This window comes from Nylanderia fulva, unplaced genomic scaffold (assembly GCF_048542155.1).
Source record: "Nylanderia fulva isolate GAGA-0341 unplaced genomic scaffold, ASM4854215v1 Scaffold110, whole genome shotgun sequence".
NCBI classification, from domain to species: domain Eukaryota; kingdom Metazoa; phylum Arthropoda; class Insecta; order Hymenoptera; family Formicidae; genus Nylanderia; species Nylanderia fulva.
Window position 1 is genome coordinate 250,001 of NW_028189303.1, and position 18,215 is coordinate 268,215.

An 18,215-nucleotide genomic window follows, 5' to 3' on the forward strand; every position below is an offset into this window, starting at 1 on the left:
GTGATCTCCACGTATAAGTCATCCAAGAATCCAAAAATTCTTGAATCTCTAATAATCGAAAAATATACACAGGATGTCTCATTTTAATCTTAATAGATAAATATTTGAAAATCAAAAGATTTTAGAAAAAATATATTAGGTAAGAGATGTAAGATTTCGAGGGGGGCATAATATCGTGACCTAGAATTGTCTTTGGATGACGTTTTTTAAGGTCAATCTAGTTTTTTTTTAAATGGAACTACTCTTAATTTTTTTATATAAATTGATTCCTCTCAATATTCGGCATAAAAAGTTATAAAGATAGAATAATAGTCAAAAAATGAATAGTTTATAAGATATTTTATACTCTATGATTTTACATGAATTATGAAATATTTCGTAAAATATTTATTTTTCGAATTTTTAATATCTGATCTCAATACTATTATATACACAAAATAATGAGAGGAATCAATTGATTAAAATACAGTTATTTAAAAAAAAAGAATATAATTTGAAACTAACAGAGCTATCATGTATATATTATTAAAATCGGACATTCTGCATATTTAAGCATCACAATGGAGTCGCTGCCTCGTATCGCGATAAAAATCTAAAAATTCACGCAGTATAAAAGAAACACGAAGGATAGATCGATCTCGATCTACATTAATTAAATACATACAATAAATTGCTAGTGACATTTACAAAAAAGTACACAAATCGGATCGCTTCGATTTAGGATCCACGACGTGTCTGTATTCTGTTGTCACTCTCAATATAGAGACAAAACTCATCTGTACAAAATATATATCGATTCTACTTCTACTTCTGGCGAAGTCTTGAGCAATCTTCGTCGAGGGTCGGGAGACGCGATTTAATTAGACGTTCAGGTCTTCCCAATCCTCGATCTGCCGAGGACTAAGTTCGATTCTGATCCCAGTCAGAGTGCCCAGGAGATCGTGCAATCTAGGAGGTAAAGGATTCGCCTGCAGGTCGACAAACTCCAGAACAGGAGCGTGCCTGAGCCTTTCGACGTCGACGTCTGCGAAATCAATGAAATATACATATTTAGAGATTTTCATATTTTTAAATATATTTTATTTGAAATATTAAAATTATTATTTAAAAAATATTTTTTAAATATATATTTAAATTATGAATATATTTATAATATGAAAATACAAAAAAAAGCTAGTTTTTTAGGTATTCTGGAAATTATTCTATAGTTTCTATTTTTTATTCTTTTATTGTCTCTTCATCTCTTCTATTTCTTTTTATTTTTCTTATTTTTTATTCCCATTATCTCTTTTCCTATTTTTTATTTTTCTTATTTTTTATTTATTGAACGACGGAAATTAATTATAGTTTTCATTCTAAGATATTCCTTAACTTTTAATGCTGTGTTTCTAATCAGCACTATAATATTGTAAAAAATATATCTAAACAAATGAAGAAGCTGTTATTTATCAATAAAACATTATTTTTGCGCACCCTTTTCTCTTTATTGGTTGAATAGAATAATAGATGTTTTTCCACGATTAAAGTGCATAAATAGAAACAAAACGCGAACCTACCGATTTTATGTTAAAAACAAAAAAATTTTTCTTAAATTAAAAAATTAAAAAATTTTCGCACAAAAAATTTGCATAAAAATGATGTTTTATCAAGTGTTGAGTGTCAGAGTGATTGCCTACTGACAGGAGATCCTAGGACCTAGTAGGCTCCAAAATATTTCCCTTTTTAATACAATCTAATAAATCGGACCTTTTCAAATAATGAGAATTTACGCATCATGAGAAACACAATTTCTGATTATCTTCTTGATGAAAGTCTCTTGCGTAATGATAAATTGGTCGATACTGACCAATAATAAAATTGTTCTGATGATATTCTTGATGGAAATCTCTTACGTAATGATATAAATTGATCGATACTGACCTATAATAAAATTGTTGTTGGCTAGGAGCCGTTTGAGTTGCGGTATCCGCCAAGCGACAGGTGGCAGAGCAATGAAGGTGTTGTGCGAAATATCGAGTCTCTCCAGTGCCTGAAGCTCGGCCAGCTCTTCCGGCAACTTGCTCATTTGGTTGTGACTCAGATTTAGTTCTGTGAACAATATACGGTTTTGTTAAGGGCCGATTGTTCCAACTTAATCCAAATAGTACATATGTCCAAAATTAGTGCATAAGAGGTTTGTTCTTTATTGCTGCACTGATGAACTAGTGCATACTAGTGCAATAAGTTAGAGTAAAACAAAATATACTTATCTTACTTTAACTTATTGCACTAGTGTGCACTAGTTCATCAGTACAGCAATAAAGAACAAACCCAAGACATCATTAAGAAATCATTAAAGGTCTGTTCCTTTTGGCTGAACTGGTTGCACTAGTTCAGAGTTTATCTTTAGGTCTGTTCTTTTTGGCTGAACTAGCTGCACTACTTCAGATGAATTTATCTCTTTCCTTCCAATGTGGAGTAAAAAAGAAACTCTGAACTAGTGCAGCCAGTTCAGCCAAAAGGAACAGACCTCTTGTTTGTTTCACAATAGGTTTATTCTTTATTGCTGCACTGGTGAACTGATGCAGTAAGTTAGAGTGAAATAGAATATATTTGTCTCACTTTAATTTATTGCACTGATTTACTAGTGCAGCAACAAAGAACAAATCCTTTATGACGTGAAATTGACATTGTTTTGACTTTTCTGTTCTATTTGGGTAACAATTTGAGATTATCTTATATTTAGTTAATAATTACTCACCAGTAATTAGTGAGAACTTGACGGCGAACTTTGCTGGGATCTTCGTGATCACGTTTCCGGAAAGATCGCACCTCTTCAGCTCCGTGTGTCGCATTAAATGATAGACAGCGTCCGGAATTTGCATCAGCTGGCACTCTGACAAGTCTGAAACGTAAAAATGGGACGAGGTATAATTTTCCAAAAAAGAAAAATAGGAACACGCAATGAAACTTATTGCTATATAGTTAATTAAATTAATGTTATTCAAGTTATGTGTGTACAGTTAAATTTTCAAGACTCATTACAAAACTGATTAATTCAATAGTGATTTCAGTAACAGACTTTGAAATTTTTAGCGAAGTGGAACAAAAAGTTATTCTTATATTCCACAGAACGCGATTGCATTATTTACGACAGTCTTGCATTCGATTATGTATACAATTTCTACTCATCAAGTAGAAACGAACGCAAAAAATCGCTCATCGTTTTATGTGCAAAAAAAATCACTTCATTTCCCCGAACATTTAGTTTCGCGGACTGACAGTAATCTTTTCTCGAGCTAGAAAATAAAACTTCCTCCGCGTGATTCAAATTAAATTGAGATGGCACGATTTCTCTGCGCTTAGATATCGGCGGCATTAGCACCAAACCTTAATAAATGAAATTGTAAAAGTGTTCTATTACTCCAAAAAAAAAAGACGCGGAACAACACCACTAGTCATGGTGCATCGTTGCCCATCATAGGCTGAAAGTGCACTTAACGTCGGCGCCGCTGCGTTTCACGCTTTCTCCAACGCGGTTTCCACTACGGAAGACTGTCGACACTGACTAGCTAACGCGATCGCGGGAGCCGGGAACGTGTTACGGAACAAACATATTTCGCGTTATATTTATCAATCATCGCGTTCACATTAATAACTATGAAGCGTATATAGTTCCGGGAAAGAAGGAATAATGAACGGCAGAATATGGTGATTGGGTAACCCGACAAATTGTAAATACAAAAATTAATTCTATATTTATATTTATATAATATTTTATATATTTATATTTTTATATAATATTTTATATTTATATAATATTAATATATATGTTATATATATATGTATTAATACAATGATATATACTAATATGTTTTATATGAATAAAAATATCAATAAAAATATTTTATTATTAAAAATATATTATTAATTAACAAATTTATATATTTTACATTTATATATATATAAATATACGCAGTTAAAAAAATGTGTTTTCTTTTATTAAAAAACGTTCCCGTTAAAATATTTTATCATATTGTTATCATTCTGTTAAATATTTAACACATTCATGTGTTAATTTAACATATTGCTATTATGTTAATTAAATTCAAATGTTAAATTATTAAAAACAGAAAAGTGTAAAAATAATTGTGCTTCTATTTTTAATTTTGCATAATAAATATGCTTTGTATTATTAATGACAAGATTTATCTATTAAAATTTACAGATAAAAATGTTGATTTTATTCTATAATATAAGTATGGATGGCACAATATAAAATTAACATTTTTTAGTTAATTTTTACATTAAAGCTATGTTAATTTTACACAAAATTTCTTTCAAATTACTTGAAGTTTGCATTTTTTGTATTAAAATATTAACACAGTATTGGTGCCACTATTTAACATGTCCATATTATGTTAAAATAATACAAAAATTCCTGCGGACCATTTGAGACATGTATGTTAAATTTTACACAATTTTTTGACTGTATTTTTAAATACCAATCTATATATAATATATTAATAATATATATATATAAATTTATAAATTTGCAATAAATTAAAAAAAAAAAAAATATATATATATATATATATATATATATATATGTTAATTCTTTATAAAATCAAATAAATGTCAACACGATTTTTTATAAGACAAGCTAGAATAATTTAAAGCCAGAATAATTTTAAAAAATATTTTAATTAATATGCATTTCTATCGTTTCTCTTAAATGTAATGAAATTATTGATGATTTAATTTATAAGAATCGAAAATTATATTATTTCACAAAACTAGAAAGATTTATTATAAAATCAAAGAAATATTTTTTGTATAGTTTTATTACAGCTTAATAATTAATTGAATTTAATAAGAATTAAAATATAGTAGAGCACTATACGTACTTAATTCAGTGAAGAAAGGACATGTGAAAATTGAAACTTGAAATAACCTGACATATGAAAGAAGGCTCGCGCAACCAAAATTTCTTCAGATCGAGACTATTGTGTCACATTATTTTCGTAATAATTCCTGGTAGTAATCGTGCACAAATGCAAATTACGAAAGTATATATACATATATATATGTATACATATACGCAAACATTTTGCACAATTTGCCAACAAAGTTCATTTTAATTCTTCTCGCCGAATTTTAACCACTAATGAAAAGAAATTTTTTTAAATCACGCTTTCGCCGAATTTCCGCACAATTTATTACCGAGACTCTCGTTCTCCTGCGCCTCCTCGCAACGTAGAATCACTCTCGTCACGGCGTGCGCCATCTTGCCGCACTGATTCACTCATCTCCGCCGACGACCGCACGTTGGAAACATTTATTTCTGTGTGTGCGTGCTTTCCGAAATAATTCTCGCCACCTGGCTGACCGTGATACTCTCTTATCGCGACTCATTCCCTCGGAAATCGACGAGGAAGTCGCCGAAAAGCGCGAATTTGTCCACAAATAGACGCGTGCGTCTTTATTTATATCGATTTCAGAAATCAAAAGAATATGTTAATTAATATGTGTTGCATTTTGTTAAATACTTAAATAATTTTTGTGCAATTAAAATTTTTACAATTTTTTTAATACATGGCAAGAAGACAGATATGAAAATAGTCACATCGGATCGCTATTTGTTTATTATGACGTCATTTGAGGAAAAACTGATCTGCTTTTGCACTATTTTATTTTTTAAAAATATTATTTTATATATTATATTATTATACATATATGTATTATTATATTAATATTTTATATATTTTTTATATATTTTATACATTTTACATATATTTTATATATTTTATATATTTATTTCTTATTTATTATGTTTATTATTATGTATATATAAAATTCGATTTATTCTTTATATTTATTGACTTTTAATATATATTTATTTCTTATATTTATGTTTATTATTACGTTTAAAATTCGATTTATTCTTTATATTTATTGACTTTTAATAAAAATTTTTTTTTAGATCTATTTAAAAATCTTGTGTAATTGTAATTTTTATCAAAAATCTGATAAGATGAACTAAGTAAGTTTCATATAAAACATTTAAAAGAGATTAATCTTAAATTCGTTAAATTCCTTTAAAAAAAAAGTTGAAATGTATTTTAAAAGAATGTTTCTTTTTTGTCTTTTTTAAAAGTCATTTAAAGTAATGTTATAAAAAAATCAACACTCTAGTTCAAAATATATTCTGTTACGAGACACTTTATATAACTCGTATAAATAAATTAAACAAGAATGAAATGCTCGAACGGTGATTATGCAATTAGTATGAAAGTCATTGTATAAAATTAGTAAGAAAGTTTTACTTTTCACTATTGCTCTCGCGAACGTCGCGACTAATTAATGTGCGTGCAATCATCCTCTTTTAATCAGAAAGTGATAAAAGAAACTCGATAGGGAAAAAAGAGAGCAAAAGTTACCGTTCAAAGTCACGAAACCTTATTAACTCCGTCACGCAGCCTTAGTCTTGACTTTGACGCTTGTTAAAATGGACCAATATTTATGTGTCTACGGCAAAATCATCTTTATCTGCAATATTGCAGATTAAAATACTGAATCCAATTTTTAATATTTGATTGATTTAATATATTTCAATTTTTTAATTTTTAATTTTAATTTCAATTTTTTTAAATTAATCTAATTAAAATTATTTTTTATAATTTTATTATTATAAAAGTTCTTTAAACTTTAAGAATTCGACGGATATTTAAAAATTAATAGCAAATAAAATAGGGTTCGTTTAAGTTAATGATTTTTTAAAAATAAATTAAGTTAACGTTATAGTTGCTTATAAAATTAATTTAGTTAAATTAAAAATTGCATGAATAGAAAATTAACTCAGTTAAAGTTAAGTTAAGATTAAATTAACTAAAGTTAAATCAAAAGTTAATTATTAAAAACATTTGTATAAAATTATAATTTTGTTTGTTAATTTTTTTAAAATGTATAATAACAAATAACAAAAAAATTTGATTTTTATATAGAAATATATTTTTTGGTAATTACAACCAATGACAAATAAACATAAAAATTAATAATACTTTAATTTAAAAATAATACATTTATGACTTATAAAAAAACAATAATGGTATACAGAGATATAATAAAAAAATTTAACTTGGAAAAAAAGTTAATAAGTATAAGTCAAAAATAACTAGTTGAAGTTAAAAGTTAATATATTTTAAATTAACTAAGCTAATAAGTTATTAACTTTTAACTAATTAAGTAGTTATTATTCAACCCTGATAGCAGTATTTCCATAATAAAATAAATTATAAAAAATTATATAAAATGCGATTAATAAGTTCTAATTAATAAAAAATTATTTTTTTAAAAGGATGAGAAAAGATTACAGTTTTTTTTTTAAACTAAATCATAATTGCACAAAAAGATGTAACTATCAAGCATCATCAGAATCCGAAATTTATAACTCAAACTTGGATTAGAACCAAGAAGCTAAATAAAAAGATCTGTGTTAGCAAAGATTTATCGTTAACATTGTATTTCCTTTTTTTAGCGATTTATTTACTCTATGCGCAATTCCTGTTTTCGATATATTTACTATATCGAAAACGATATAAAAACTATATAAAAAATAAAAAATACTATACAAAAAATATAAACTATATAGAAAATATATAAAAAATAACTACATAAAAATATATAAAGATACTATAAAAATATAGTATTTTTAATTATAACTATATAAATATACTATTTTTAACTATTTAACTATATAAAATATATTAAAATACTATATAAAATGTAGTATTTTTAACTATATAAATATACTATTTTTGACTATTTAACTATATAACTATATAAAAAATATATAAAATATATAAAAATATAAAAAATATAAAAATAAATATAAAAAATATAAAAAATAACTATATAAAAAAATTTTTTTAATGTTCTAAGAAAAGAATAGATATACATAGCTTCTTGATTTGGAATTCGGAGTGCGTAGATGAACATTGCCAAGGCTCCACTTTATACTATTCCAAGATCGACCTTTCGCGAGTGCACATCGGGTGTCCCGAAGATACTCAGCAGATGATGATTATTGCTCGAGAAGAAAAAAGAGAGAGAGAAAGAGACAAAGACCGGACGTTGGATAATGTTTTTCTAGTCCAATTATCTATGCCGGAGTTACGAAGCACACGAGTATTTCACTTTTATCCGAGCTGATATGCTCGGGAAACGCCACCTGTTTATTTATCCATTCTTATATTTAGCTTTCATCTCTTCAGGAACTTCACATCGCTTTTAATTGTGCTATCCGATGTAGCAAGTTCTCGCGGCTCATTGTCAATTTAAAAGTACATATATTTAGTCTCTCCACTGATTTTTGAATTAATTGCATTCTATCTTCACTACCCAACCTATTTTAATTTATCCTTGTATAATTATATTGTTTTATATGTTATATTTCTAAAAAATGTGTTTTTTTTTGTTTTATCGTAATTTATTATTTCTATCGCACAATTTTTTATATTTTCCCTTATATATAATATATATATTATATATTAATAATATATATTGTATTAATTATTACATTAAATATTAATATTATATTATATATTAATATATTTTATATTAATATTTTATTATATTAATATATTATATATTAATATAAAATATTATATTTAAATATTATATTATAAAATGTAATATTATATTATATATTATACATTGTATTATAAATGTTTGTCTTTTTTGTCATAATTTATTTCTATCATACATATTCTTTTTATATCTCTGTTATAATATTATTTTTATAATTTTGTTATAACATAATTTTTTTATATTTCTAGTTGTAATATAATTTTGAGTTTGCGTTCCTCTAAATTTATCGAGATAAAATTAAATTAATTGCACTAACAGGATAAAGCGGATGTGTGTTCTCCATACAGCATATAATCACTTTTACGCGACAATCGAGTACGTCATCCATACTTTCTACGGAACTATGCTATAGTTTTTTTGTCAAGTGTGCGTTGTGGAAATCGCAACATATTACGTCTCTCGGCGATCATCGATCAATTTTCAGTCGCTTGTTTCCCGTTTTTTTTCTACACTAATAACGATAATGTTGTTGCGCTTGTGCTGGGAAAATGCGTATCCGCGAGAAGAAAGTAGGAGAGTTCGTTAGCCGTGCAAAGCAAACTGAGTCATCGATATCACGCTAACGTATCAGATAAGATATTAGAAAATACGTGCAAAAACGTGTTATTGCGATTTATCACCCTTTGATTGCACCCTTCGATCTGATAATTAATATAAATATCAGGATTGGGTATAATAACTAGTTAATTAATTAAAAGTAAAAAAAAGTTAATTTTTAACTTAGCTTAGTTCATTTAAAATTAAAATTAATTTACAATTAATTAAAAAAAAATAATTAATTAGTATTTTTAAATTAATTAAAATTAACTAGTATTAATTTTTAACTTCAACTAGTTATTTTTGATCTTAATAAATTAATTAAAATTTTTCCCAAGTTAAATTTTTTTATCTCTGATAATACCATTATTGTTTTTTTATAAGTTATAAACGTGTTATTTTTAAACTAAAGTATTATTAATTTTTATAGAACACATGAATAACATAAAAGTGCACAATAGTAACGATAACGTGATAAGCAAACATAGAAGTGAATTTTTACACGACTTTAAATGGGCAAGCTTTAATATTTTACATCGGGAAATACATACGAAAAAAAGAGAGTTAGCAGAAATGTTCTACATTAAAAAATTTAACAACACGATCAATCTTCAGAAAGACACAAAGAATTTAAATCCTATATATGATTTGGTTATTAAGGCTGCTTAGTTAGTTCGTTTTCTAATATCACGACGTTAATATCCAACGTAGGACAAATTTTAGTATGAATTTTATTATGTAGAAGTGTGTCAATTTATTTCTTAGCAGGTATGATTTTTATTTAATTAATTTATATACATTGATTTACGCTATTTATCATTTTTTAAAAATGTGCTTTTTATTAATAATTTATCAACATTTATAATTATTACTTTTTGATTGTAGACTTGATAAGGAGCTGAACTAAGGTCGAAACGTTGTCTGAATTTTGAATAAATAATTAAAGAATAACATTGCCAGTTGTGGTCGGTTTATTAACACATTTTACATTTTTATTAATTTTTATGTTTATTTGTCATCAATTGTATAATTACTAAAAAATATATTTCTATATAAAAATCAAAATTTTTTTGTTACTTGTTATTATAAATGTTAAAAGAATTAACAATGTTTTTAAAAATTAACTTTTGATTTAACTTTAGTTAATTTAATCTTAACTTAATTTTAATTAAGTTAATTTTTTGTTTATGGAACTTTTAATTTAACTAAATTAATTTTAGAAGCAACTAACTTTAACTTAACTTAATTTTAAAAAATTATTGACTTTCCGAACTCTGATAAATATAGGATAAATCTTATTGTTAGATATATATCTGAAATTATGGAGCTCTAATTTTAAACATTTTGGAACTTTCAACAAAATATTTAATCAAAGATTTATTATGATATATCACTTTGTATTATTATCACAAATCTTTAATAAAATCATCATTGCGTTCGACTATAAATCATATTAATATCGCAGTTATATTTATAATTAGATTTTTGATATCAAGATTTACGAAATTCCGAAATTGATATGAGAAATATAAAAAAATATGAGATAGAAATAATAAATTGTAATAAAAGTAAAAAGAACTTTTTATAATATTTTATAATATTTTTATAATATTGTAATATAAAATTTTGTAATATAATTTTTTTATAATATTTTCATAATAATTATAATATAATATATTTTTATTGATAATTTTTATAATATATAATAAACAATTTTATATTAATAGTATAATGTAAAAAAATATGTGATAGAAATAATAAATTGATGACGCATTCTGGACAATATATTTTTTTATTATCATTGATCTTAGATAGATCCCATCTAAATTCAATATTGATTTCAATCTAAGTGTGAGTCACATATTTTTTGATTTTTCATAGAATTGTAATATTGCAGTTTTTGAAAGAAATTATATAAATCTATAAATTTTTTTATTCTATTAATAAATCATTAAAATCAAATCTCTATTAAAGATGTCAAATTTTACATACTTTTTTTATGTCTATTGTATTTTTAATTTTCATAATTTACTTTCGATTAGAAATTATACATGATTATATACGTACTTTCTTTAGTCTCACAAATATTAGCACATTAAAAAAGTTGTAGTGATCAAGATCAGATAACATTACACAGATAAGGCAAGGATATACAAGTTATATATCTTAAATAAGGAAGACACTGACATATTTATAGGCTCGACTATTCTATGAGATAATTAAGTTTCTCTTCGAACAATTTTAATTGGACACTAGTCTGATACTACTGCATGAAGTTAAATGCACTCGTCAAGTTTTCAAGATTTGGGTCTGTCAAACATCAGCAAAGTCAAGCATCGAAATCCTGGTAGTGCCAAGAAATTAGAGACAAAGTAGCGAAGGCTTGAAACATCTCTAGAGATCTGAACAAATTTTCGAACAAAAAATTTTAATATTTTTTTTAATTGAGCAAAAGATTATAAATTTAAAATACTTTTTCTCAATGTCGAAAGGACCTCTTCAGGATCTGAAACGTCTTTTTAGCCAAATGAACAAATTTTCGAACAAAAAATTAAAACAAATTTTTTAATTGAGCAAAAGGTTATAAAATTAAAATACTTTTTCTCAATGTCGAAAGGATCTCTTCAGGATCTGAAACGTCCTTTTAACCACTTGAAAAAATTGCCGAGATCCGGAACATCTTTTATACGTTTAAATAAAGTCCAAAATTGAAGTCGCGCATCTTTCAGTCACTCTTCGCGATATTTCACCCACCTAGGTTACAATTATCCTGGGCTTCCTCGCATCGCGAAACCACCCTGATGATCGCCCGACCAGCAAGTTGCACGCAAACCGCCATCGCGACGTTTCTCTCGCCCTGCTCCTGCGAGATCTGCTGCATTGCTTCTTCATTGTACGGTGGCCTCATGATTCTTCACTATCTTCGCGAGAAATTATTTCTTCTTTCTTTTTCTCGTCGAAATCAGATTTCGATCCTTGCAGTAATTTTTTTATAGCTCTTCTTCGATCCTTCCTGATCGCTACGAGGACATTTTGTAAGCTTCACCTGTTATCCTTTTTTATATTGGACACTGGATTTTAATATTAATTAGTCTTTCACTACAATATTTGAATTTAATTCAAATATACGAAATTTCCAGGTTTTCGGTTTCTTCAGGATTAAAAATTAGGACACAAGATCCTTTAATCCTTCGATTTCACTGGGATAAGAAATTATTCAGGCAAAAGCGACTCTTTCGAAGGATCCTCGCGGGCGGAACTTCAGCAACTTTCGGCCGACTTCCTGCGCGAAGGAAGAATTGAGTCCTCGGTATTTTTCGACGTACCTGAAGACCATATGACTCCGTTTCAACACTAACTCGCACGCGGTGCACGCGGTGCTATTTAAGCCTTCGCCACTTTCTCCCTCCACCAGGGGAGCGTCTCGAATCAGCTGACTACTGATCTCCCTCTCTTTGTTTGAAAACAAACGCAGTCAAGTATACTGCGCGACACGCAGGCTGTCAAATTCGTCGACGTCGGGATTTCCGCGTTAGAGAGCCTTGTTTCAACTTTTCGTCAAGGTTTTCCGGCTGCATCAGGGTTCCTTCGAGATTTCTTCGGCGTTTTTAGCGTCTGAAAAGGACAAAGAACATTTTTGGTTAATAAATTATTGTTCCATAATTTATTAAACAATAATTGTTAATTATTGTTAAATATTGGTAAATTGAACATTTTTCATTGTTTTAGGCGACTTTTTTATTATTTGGGGATTTCTTCTTCCTTAAGTCTTTTTAAAATCTCTAAAATGGAATTTTTATGTTAGAGTAACATTTTTATCTTTTTTTCTCTTTAAGAAAAAAAGCTCTTTAACAATAATATTCTAAATTAGCTGTTAATACAGCTAATTTCAATAAAATTTCTTTCAAGTCTGTATCACGATTTTTTCGAGATTTCTTCAGCGTTTTTTTAGCGTCTGAAAAGGACAAAGAACATTTTCGATTAATAAATTATTTAATAATAATTTATTAAACAATAATTGTTAAAATTATTGTTTACTTATTGTTAAATATTAGTAAATACTAAATATAAAATATTAGAAACGTTTTCCATTGTTTTAAGTAATTTTTATTATTTTCGAATTTCTTCTTTTTTTAAGCTTTTTAAAATCTCTAAAATGGAATTTTTATGTTAAAATAACATTTTTATCATGTTCTACAGTTTTCTTAAAAAGGAAAAAATTCTTTAACAATAAAATTCTAAATTGGTGGTCGTCAAAAATAGCTAATTTGGATAAAATAAGACAATTCTTTCAAATCTATTTATCTTTTTTTTAACTTCCTTTTCCATTGAAGAAAAAAAGAATTCTTCAATATTTAAGTTGTCAATAAATTATCAGCAGTTGATTTTCATTTAATACATTAATTAATCAAGTTATATCCCATATAACACAAAATATTTTTAAAATCTTTTAAAAATATTTTTTAAAAGATAAAATAATTCTCGATAATATTTTTAAAATGTTTTTATGTCCACCTTTTTATGTTTAAAAAATATTTTCACAAATATTTTTGAATATATATTCAACTAATATTTCAAAAATATGTATCAAATATTTAAAAAATTATTGTCTGAGCTATAAAGAACATTTTTAAAAATATTTAAAAAAAATTTGTTAAATATTCTAAAAAGTGTTATCACAAAAAATTTTTAAATTATTTTAAAATATTCCTAAAACATTTTTAAAATGTTGTCATGTAATATTTTATAGAAATATTTAGAAATATTTTTTGAAAACATTCGTAATATTTTGTGCTGTATGGGATTGTGTGCGATAAAAAGATTCGATATACTATATATATATATATATATATATATATATATATATATATATATATATGGGTATGTGTAATAATGAACTTAAGAATAGAGATACTACAAAGCTGAAAAATTCGACGAATTCAATTTTAGTTTCGTTCTGTAGAATGTGATTCACCTCGGCATGGCCAGATCACAAAAGCTGAAAAAGCATCCAAGTCATCGGCATTATATTTTGCATTGGAACAAAAAATCCCCAATGTCAGTCTTGACGCGCATTGAGCTTTTCGATTAAATAGTTTACGAACAAAGGAATTTTATAAATAAAAATATACTTCTTTTTGTCGCTAAACACACTTTTTCAGGATCTTTTTATTAAAGATTATTTGAAATATTTCTTAATTTAAAAATATATAATTAATATTTTTAAATATTAAATGTATAATTATATATATAATTATACATTTGGACATTATACATTTGGACATTATACACACATTTGTACATTATACATTTTTACATTATACATTTATACAAGATGTATTTATATATATATATATAATATAATTTTAAATATAAAAAATACAAAAGATGTAAAATGTAGAAAAAAATATCAAAATAAAATATCAATATTCATATATATGCGAAATATTTATGTATCATCCGATTCTTTTGCTATAAATATTTACGAAATTATATAACTTATTTTATTATCTAATATATTCCAAAATATATCATACATTATTTATATCTTTATTTAATAAAATTACTTAATATATAACAAATACAATGCGCACATTTATAATTAATATAATATATAATTAATATAATTATATAATATTAATATAAACTAGGTATATATTTTTTCACCAATATTATTGTTTTATAAAAATTATTTCGCAAGATAATAAAAAGTCAATAGTGAAAAACAGATTCTAATACACAGAAAGATTCAGTATTTATCATTGCAGTTTCTACCACCTGCTATTCAGTTGGTATGCGCAATTTGGGTTAATATTTAGGAAATCATATCAAACGTGCGTCACTGTATTTCGCTGTAATATTTCACGCGAATATGTCTGGAGGAATTTGCGAAATTGCCAAAAGTGCCGCTGCGGCACAAAGCGAGTTTAATTTTAGAACGATTATGAAAAATCGACTGCCTTTAACTGTCTTTCTCGTATTTTTATAGGTTTCCACAAATTTTCTTTAGTATATATATTTTATGTTGTCACATTATTTCGTGTCAAGATATACGCGTATACATTTTATCGCTATTTATTTACTTATCCATATTTCTGCATTTTTTTAGAGATATAACAAAGATTTTTTTGTTAGAAAAGTCTAATTATTTTACAATAAAAATCAATAGATATATAAATACAATTAAAAATCCTAAAATAAAATAAGGAAATTTATATAAATAGCTGAAGGTTTACGATATATATTTTTATTTTTTTTTGTCAATTAAAAACATATATATATATATTTATATATATATATATATATATATATATATATATATATATATATATATCTTATCCAAAATGAAACGTCCATATCATTATCAATAATCATTTTTTTAAAGAAGCAAAATATAATAAATAATAATAAAAATAAAAAAATAAAAATACACTCGTGAAGCGCTTTTTGTTAATATACTGTCTAAAAAATTTTCCACGAGTGTTTTTCTTTTTTTCTACGCTAGAGGACTCTGCTCTCCATTTCTCTCTCTCTCTCTCTCTCACTTGTGCGAAGCTCACAATTAATGCTCAACCAGGGTAAAATGTTTATACGGCTTTCACGGTTTGCTTGGCCCGCGGCCAGAAAATACTGCGCGTGCATCTTTGCCGACGAAAATAGACAGGGACAGGCCAAAATCCCCCATGACTTCTTCTCTTTCATCGTTTTCGTTTCCTCAAACGATGTAGAACGTACAAAGACTACCAGAACGATGGAGGATATACACAGACATATACACAGAGATATATTTCATATTTTTTATATATTTTACCTAAATTCCTTATAATTTATCAGGGTTGGGTAATAACTAGTTAAAAGTTAAATAATTAATAACTTTTGACTTTTTTAGCTTAGTTAATTGGAAATGCATTAATTTTTAAGTGTAACTATAGTTATTTTTGACCTTAAACCTATTAACTGTTTTCCTAAGTCAAATATTTTTTATCTCTGAAAACTATTATTGGTTTTTTATAAGTTATAAACGTATTATTTTTAAATTAAAGTATTATATTAATTTTTGTTCAATTGTAATTACCGAAAAATATATTTCTATGTAAAAATCAAGATTTTTTGTTATTTATTATTATATATTTTAAAGAATTAACAAACAAAATTAAATTTAATACAAATAATGTTTTTAAAAATTAAGTTTTGATTTAATTTCACACAGTTAATTCAATCTTAATTTTAACTGAATTAATTTTTTATTCATGCAAATAACTTTTAACTTAACTAAATTAATTTTATAAGCAACTAACTTTAACTTAACTTAGTTTTAAAAAATCGTTAACTTACTCAACTCTGTAATTTATATTATAAATAAAAAATTAACAATTAAAATTTAATTAAAAGAATTATATTATAATTTTTTTGAAAGAATTAACAAACAAAATTATAATTTAATATAAATAATATTTTTAAAAATTAACTTTTGATTTAACTTCAGTTAATTCAATCTTAACTTTAACTGAGTTAATTTTTTGTTTATGTAAATAACTTTTAACTTAACTAAATTAATTTTATAAGCAATCAACTTTAACTTAACTTATTGTTAGTTTTAAAAAATCATTAATAATAAGTTACCCAACCCTGTAATTTATATAAAAAATTCTTATAATCAGACATGATTAATAGAGACATTCAAATTTCTAGATTTTTTGTTAAGAACAGTTTGAAAAGAAAATAAAAGGAGAAAGCGAAAGAAGAGAAGAAACATCTTCGCAGTTTCTGCGTTGTCTCATGAACTTCCGTCCCGTATTCTCCGCCTTTTTTCTATTTTAACGAAGAACACGAGGACACCCCTTCTTGGCTCGCACCCTCGCCAACGAGAGAACGTTGGCCCTATGGAATCGTCGCCGATGCTGACGTCTGTCCACTCTTTGTACTACGACCGTGTCCTCTCCTTCTCATCTGTATATGTATCTGCGTACTGCGTCTTCGGTTTTCGTGTTTACCAAGAATCGTGTGTTCTCACGCGAGTGATGATAATTTTACAAATACTAGACAACATAAGCGCGCTCCTACGATATCATTTCTATATTGTTTATTTTACAACTGTCAAATTGTTAATCTTCGCAATGACAGTTGCTTGGTACTATATGATACCATAATTTTAATTCGCCGAATTTCTACTATGTACATAATTTTAATTTCCGAGTTTTTATTACGTACATTTTTTAATTCTCGAATTTTTATTATGTACATAATTCTAAATCGTCGAATTTCCATTATGTAAATAATTTTAATGTATTGAATTTCTATTATGTATACATAATTTTAATTTTCCGAATTTCTATTGTATTGTTTGAGAAGCATTTTTTATTATATGTATATATGTATATCTCTTTATATATGTTTTCTCATTTTGTTTAGTTTAATCAAATATAATTACTTGCGCGAAGCGAAATTATATTATTCTTTGATAATAAAATCTCAAAAATTGCGACGCATGCATGCAAAAATTATTATTGCAATCAATAAAAAATGTATTAATTATGCAATGCATAAAAATTCAATATTTAAATCTTTAACAGAAAATATACGAATGAAGAAATAAAATTTTCTACAAAAATCTTTTGTGATCAAATATCTATCGCCGCGAAGCTCCATACCCCATACATCCATCACGCTGCGCGGCTAGCGGAAGACTGATCGAGGTATCGCGAGTGCAAAGCAGCGATCACGTGGCCAATGGGTCCACTGGTCATGTGACCACTGGTCACGTGACCATCGGTCCCGCGAAAATTAAATTTCTTCGTTCGTATTTTCTGTCAAAGATTTAAATATCGAATTTTTATGCGTTGCATATATAAAATTAATTAATATATTTTTTGTGCAACAATTGCAATAATAATTTTTGCATGCATGCGTCGCAATTTTTGAGATTTTATTTCAAAGTATAATATATATAACTTATTACAATTAGAGTTTTGTTATATCAAGTTTAATTATAATAGCAAATTACTGTTGGTATATAATAAATTGATAATAGAATACTAATACAAATTTGA

General features: G+C 26.1%; 1 protein-coding gene across 2 annotated transcripts in view; it reads right to left on the bottom strand.

The window, feature by feature from the left end:
* Sclp (leucine rich repeat containing protein 20 sclp) overlaps positions 1-12,533 on the bottom strand; it is a 13,237-nt gene extending 704 nt beyond the window's left edge. The window contains exons 1-4 of one of the 2 annotated variants that reach the window (XM_029313629.2): positions 11,920-12,533; positions 2,741-2,884; positions 1,921-2,088; positions 1-1,024 (exon numbers count right to left, since the gene is read on the bottom strand). The exon at positions 1-1,024 is cut by the window's left edge and continues 704 nt beyond it. In XM_029313629.2, the coding sequence (XP_029169462.1) occupies positions 861-1,024; positions 1,921-2,088; positions 2,741-2,884; positions 11,920-12,073 (630 nt within the window). In that variant the 5' untranslated portion in view covers positions 12,074-12,533 and the 3' untranslated portion in view covers positions 1-860. Of the gene's footprint in view, positions 1,025-1,920; positions 2,089-2,740; positions 2,885-5,202; positions 5,609-11,919 lie in introns of those variants that run through there. The other variant, XM_029313631.2, reaches the window with a different exon arrangement.
* Positions 12,534-18,215: the final 5,682 nt, after the last annotated feature.